The 6,383-nt window shown below is 44.7% G+C and overlaps 1 protein-coding gene across 1 annotated transcript; it reads left to right on the top strand.

The window, feature by feature from the left end:
- The first annotated feature begins 1,366 nt into the window (after positions 1–1,366).
- Positions 1,367–2,279, top strand: PPP1R2C (PPP1R2C family member C). The gene has a single exon (XM_025468803.3). The coding sequence runs from the start codon at positions 1,472–1,474 to the stop codon at positions 2,096–2,098; it is 627 nt and encodes a 208-aa protein (XP_025324588.1). The 5' UTR covers positions 1,367–1,471; the 3' UTR covers positions 2,099–2,279.
- Positions 2,280–6,383: the final 4,104 nt, after the last annotated feature.

Genomic DNA, 6,383 nt, shown 5'->3' with positions numbered 1-6,383 from the left:
CCAAAGTCACTCCTCTAACAGCCCCCAAATTCCACATACGGGTTTTTTTTTCTTCCTCACGTGACTGATTGGCCAAATTGTAGGACTGTAAAGGCTTTTCTCTGTTCACACATCTCATTCTTCCAGTTCCCCATCACCTCTCATTATTCACTAGATAAATATTCTTGTAATACCTACTATGTGCCAAGTACAGCGTCATGTTGTGAAGATCCAGAGTGGGAGATGATCATGAGCCAAAAAACACATCTTCCTTCCTCTCTCAGAGTTTCCCATCTAGCGTCCACAGATAGTATAATCACAAGTGCCAAGGAAAATAATAGAGGCCATGATAGCACAGGAAGGCCTGTCTGCCCTGGGGCTCGGGAAACAGGCCCGCATAAGGCAATCATGTTTGAGCTGAAAACTGAAGGGGCATTCCAGACTGAGGGAAGAACCTGGAAATGGCCTCTGGGACAAGAAGGAAGGTGGATGCTACTGGCCACAGAAAGGCCAGAATTCAAAGGGGCGGGGGGGGGGGGGTAATATGCTCCAGATGTATGAGCAGTTCAGAGAGCTGCCTATTTTGATCTCTTCTGTTTTTTTGTCTTTATGTTACAGAAAATGGGCAGCTGTTAAGGGGTTTGAAAGGGAGATATGACAAGATTTGATGGGTGTTTTGGAAAGACCACTCTGGCTAGAAGGTGGATAAGAGGTTGGAAGGCAGCAAGAGGGGTTATGGGGGGAGCAGTTCAAAGGCTGTGGCTGTATTCCCTGCAAGAGATGGTAGTGACTTGAAATGGGGTGATGGTGGAAGAGAGAGAATCGGAGAGTTTCTTGAGATATTTAGGCCAGTGTCTGAGGGCTGGATTGGAGAGTAAGGCATGGAGGATGATGCCAGGTTCCAGCTGGTGTAAGTGGCTGGATATGGGGCCATTAACCAAGAGGCAGAGTAGGAGAGGAAGACCAGGGGTTTTGTGTGTGTGTGTGTGTGTGTGTGTGTGTGTGTGTGTGTGTGTAAGTAGGTAGGGGAGAGAGAGATGTGCATGGCAACAGAAGGAAGGAGCAGAAGATAATCACCCCTACACCTCCAATCTCTCCAGCCATAGTAATGACTCAAATTTCTGACGGGACCCACAATGAGACATGTTTTACACAGCCTCCGGCACACAGACAGGCTGCACAGACGTTCACAACACAGTGCTTTCTTGTTTCGAGGGCAATGTGGGGACACTTCCTATATTACTCCTTCAAAAACCCCCAAACCCCGGCAGGGCCTGCAAGGCGGTGATGGCGGCCATGACGTGGGCCGTGACGGCAGTGGCCACCTCTGTGGCGTCGTCTGCGTTGTCCTTTTGTGACGCAGGGTCAGAGTCAGACCGCCAGCGCCTTGGGACCAGCGTCCAGAACAGACTGAGCTGCAGTTTCAGCCAGGAGAGCGGGCAGGCGTCTGCGGCGGCCCAACCCCCGCCCCGCGGCCCTTGGCTCCTCAGGCATGGCGGCCTCCGCCGCCTCGCACCGGCCCATCAAGGGGATTCTGAAGAATAAAAGCTCCACTGCTTCCTCTGTGGCGGCCTCCTCCCCGCAGTCCGGAGGGAACATCCAGGAGGTACAGAGAAAAAAGTCCCAAAAATGGGATGAATCCAACATCCTGGCAACACACCGTCGGGCCTACAGAGACTATGACTTAATGAAGATAAACGAGCCCAGCAGCCCCCACTGCGGCCAGCGAGACTACGGAGAAGACCCAGGGAGCGACTTGGACGCAAAGGACACCATGAGCCCGGACGTCGTAGCTAAGAAACTGGCCGCCAGCGGGACCTCGCGATGGAGCCGTCAGGTGGGGGAGCCCGACAGTGATGGAGCACACAGTAGCAAGACCTTTTTCGACGCGCAGGAAAAGCAGCGGCAGTTCGAAATGAAAAGGAAACTACACCACAACGAAGGCCTGAACATCCAGCTGGCCAGACGACTCATCTCCAACGACCTGCAGCACGAGAAAGACGAGGATGACAACGGAGGAGCACCACGTGGTGCCAGCGAACACAGCACCGGCCTGGAAGAGTCCTCGGATGAAGTTTCTACAAGCGACGAACCGCAAAGCCAGCCGTCCCACAGCTAGCTGACCGTCGCTCCGCCCCGCCGCCGCTGGCCGCCTACCGCCGACCCGGTGGCCGCGACGCAGCGCTGCTCGTTGTCAAGTCCGGGCCGCAAGGGCCGGGACGCCCGGCAGTCCACCTGCCCCTGGATCACTCCATGGTGAACTTCTAAAACGACACATTAAAGGCAGAACGACTGCTTGATGCTGTTGGTGCGTGGTTCCTTGCGCCAGATGCAGATCCTGGGAGCGATTTCAAACCGCGTTCCTTAAAAAAAATACGCTGGGTGCTGTATATGTTAGATAGCTCCCTAGATGCGAAGGGGACTAACTTATGCTCGCTTGTACCTGTGCTAGCTTCCTTCATGTGTTCGCTTTTAGAGAAAGCTTTGGTTACGAAATCAAAGCGCAATAGGTACAGTTAGGTTACTTAGTCTGATGAATATTTGGGCTGAAAAAACACCTGTCTTTGGGGGGATTTGCCTGTTTAACTGGGTGGGGCAAGAGTTGCGTTTCCTTTGGCTTAGTGCCTTTACATTTTCTCTGAATTTTCTTTCAGTGCTTAACAGGGGAATGCTACCTTTTTTTCCTCCACAAAAAAAAAAAAAAAAAAAAAAAAAAAAAAAAAAAAAGTTCTTTTTCATTAATTACTGGGTTAAAATTGTGCCAGTGTCTATTCGGGCTGTGTCCCGTCCACCAGGTGGGCAGATTTGCTGTCAGTATTTTAAAAAATCTAATGTTATCTCCGTACTCCCTTCTCATAACTGTCTTAGCCTCAACTCTTAGTTTCCTCAGTCCTCCGGGCACATACACACACCACCTTTTATGGAGTATCTTCGATTCTCAAGACATTGGGAACCCTTCCTTCTCTCAAATATTCTATCATTTGTTGAAACAGTGTTATTTCTACTTTGATCACTATGGCCTATTCAGTCTTCTGAGGTGTAGAGAAATAGGAAATAGACTTCAACTGCCAACTTTTTATACCTTTTTGGTTTATAGCTTGCTAAATAATTTGCTATTATTACTTTATTGTTTGACCTAGTTAGCTTTTTGAAAACTGAGCTTCTCTTTTGTGACAGATTCCTCCGAGCCAGTGACATGATTATAGCTCCTGGACAGAAATAAGTCCAAAGGTCTTTCGTGTGTGAATTTTTTTTCTTTTTATTTAAAATGTTACTGAGATAATTGGAGGTTCACATGCCATTGTGAGAAGTGATACACAGAGATGTTGAGCTCTTTTTACCTGGCTTCCCTCCGTGGATAACTCTTTTAGGGTTCCTGGACCCAGTCCTGATGTGGGAGGAGGGGCTTCCCTCACACTCAGCAAGCAATTCTCATGCTACCTGAAGAATAGCATCCAATTCCTCAGGTTAAGGATTCAGTCTTACTCCCATTTGAGACCCTAGTCAGTACCGGAGCCTGGCCCCTTTGCTTCTGACTAACCAGCTACAGATTGCGGGTTCCTACCACGAAGAACTTAGGTTTGATTAATTTGCTAGGGCAGTTCACAGAACTCAGGCAAAACAGTTACATTTGGCAGTTTATTAAAGGATATGAGTCAATAGCCAAATGAAGAGATACACAGGGGGAGGTCCTGAACAAAGGAGCGTCTGTTGTCATGGAGCTTGGATCTGGTTCCACAAGCATGAAAATTCTCTAAGAAAAAAAGATAAAAAAATCCTTAGAGTCTTACAGGGGCTTTATTACAAAGTTAAGATTGACTAAGTCATTGGCCATAGGCTAATTCAACCTTCAGCATCTCCACCCCCCGAGGTCAGGGGGTGGGGCTCACTTTCAACCCAATAATCACATGGCTGGTTCCCCTGGCAACCAGCCCCTGCCCTTGGGTGAGGTCTAAAAGTCACTTTCATTAACAGCAAGACACCCATTTCACCTTTATGGCTCCTAATTTTCTTTCAGTGCTTACAGGGGAATGCTACCTTTTTCAGGAACTGTGGATGAAGTCCAAATATATCTGAGATATATGATTTGGGTCATTGGGATGAACAAATATATTCTACTCATAAATCATTATACCCCCAATAATATGTTGCAAAACTATAGCCTGACGCTGCAACCCAGATATTGACATTAATACGATCAAGATACAGAACATTCCATCACCACAAGGATCCCTCATGTTGCCCTTTTGTAGCCACATCTGTTCTCCATTTCTAGAATTTTGTCATTTTAAGAATGTTCTATAAATGAAATCATACAGTATGTAAACTTTTGGGATGTACCACTCTTTGTATATCCATCCATCCACTGAAGTTCATCTGGACTGGTTCCAGTTTTGGGTATAACAAAAGAAACTGCTATGAACATTCGTGTACAGGTTTTTGTGTGAACATAAGTTTTCACTTTTCTGGGATAAATGCCCGGGAGTGCACTTGCCGGCTCGTATGGTGGTTGCAATTTCTTAAGAAACTGCCAAACTGTTTTCCAGAGTGGCTGTGCCATTTTATATTCCCACCAGCATATATGAGCATTCCAGTTTCTCTGCATCCTTACCAACATTTGGTGTTGTCACTATTTTTGAGTCTTTTTTTTTAATTTATTTTTTATTGGTGTTCAATTTACTAACATACAGAATAACACCCAGTGCCCGTCACCCATTCACTCCCACCCCCCGCCCTCCTCCCCTTCTACCACCCCTAGTTCGTTTCCCAGAGTTAGCAGTCTTTACGTTCTGTCTCCCTTTCTGATATTTCCCACACATTTCTTCTCCCTTCCCTTATATTCCCTTTCACTATTATATTCCCCAAATGAATGAGAACATATAATGTTTGTCCTTCTCCGACTGACTTACTTCACTCAGCATAATACCTTCAGTTCCATCCACGTTGAAGCAAATGGTGGGTATTTGTCATTTCTAATAGCTGAGTAATATTACATTGTATACATAAACCACATCTTCTTTATCCATTCATCTTTCGGTGGACACCGAGGCTCCTTCCACAGTTTGGCTATCGTGGCCATTGCTGCTATAAACATCGGGGTGCAGGTGTCCCGGCGTTTCATCGCATTTGTATCTTTGGGGTAAATCCCCAACAGTGCAATTGCTGGGTCGTAGGGCAGGTATATTTTTAACTATCCATTGGAAGAAAGACAGTCTTTTCAATAAATGGTGCTGGGAAAATTGGACATCCACATGCAGAAGAATGAAACTAGACCAGTCTCTTTCACCATACACAAAGATAAACTCAAAATGGATGAAAGATCTAAATGTGAGACAAGATTCCATCAAAATCCTAGAGGAGAACACAGGCAACACCCTTTTTGAACTCGGCCATAGTAACTTCTTGCAAGATACATCCACGAAGGCAAAAGAAACAAAAGCAAAAATGAACTATTGGGACTTCATCAAGATAAGAAGCTTTTGCACAGCAAAGGATACAGTCAACAAAACTCAAAGACAACCTACAGGATGGGAGAAGATATTTGCAAATGACATATCAGATAAAGGGCTAGTTTCCAAGATCTATAAAGAACTTATTTTTGAGTCTTTTTTTAAATAAAAGTGTCCTGATGTCCCAATTTGCATTTTACTAATGGCTAATAATGTTGCACATCTTTCCACGTGCTTGTTTGCAAGCATGATACATCATCTGTGAAATGTCATTTGTCCATTTTCTAGTTTGATTATCTGTTTTTACTGTTGAGTTTTGAGAGTTCTTTGATTTGCAAATCTTTTCTTATAATCTGTAGCTTATTTTACCCTCCTATGGAGACTTTTGCTCTGCAAAAGGTTTCAGTTTTGATGCAGTTTGATTTATCAGTTTTTTCCTTTTATGCATGGTGCTCTTGGTACCCTACTCAAATGAATCCAGAACAATTTTTTTTTTCCAAATCGTGATTTCCTAATTAAGTGACATGGTCTTGGGCTGTACGGAAAATGGATTTTTATTTTTTTAAGTTATTAACTATTGAGTTTCCTTTGGAGAAAGAAATCTGAGTGTTCAGTTTCAGTTTCAACTCTTTATCAATGTCATCTCCTCTAGTAACTCCTCTCATGTTAGCCTTTGTTTACTCATTTTTCAGTCTGAGATTCAGCAAGGCTGGTCATTTAAAATCTGGGACTTATAATAGGATAAATGGGTTGTCAAATAAGAGTGACTTCCCCTTGAAGGGTAAGGCAATTACATGTACCCCTAGACTTTGAAATTGTTTGCATTCCCCCTCTACATTAGTACACTAAATAACATGTAATAAGGCATAATAATATAAAAGAATGGTAGTCAAGAGCCACTAAATTGGTTCCTTTCAGTTGCAGCCTGTAATCTGAAAAACACTGAACTCAGAG

This window comes from Canis lupus, chromosome X, assembly GCF_003254725.2.
Source record: "Canis lupus dingo isolate Sandy chromosome X, ASM325472v2, whole genome shotgun sequence".
NCBI lineage: Eukaryota > Metazoa > Chordata > Mammalia > Carnivora > Canidae > Canis > Canis lupus.
Note: the sequence above shows the minus strand (reverse complement) of the source record. Positions and strands in the feature narration are given on the sequence as shown.

Coding starts and splice junctions, on each gene's coding strand:
- PPP1R2C (XM_025468803.3), top strand. CDS start 1,472: ATGGCGGCCTCCGCCGCCTCGCACCGGCCCATCAAGGGGATTCTGAAG.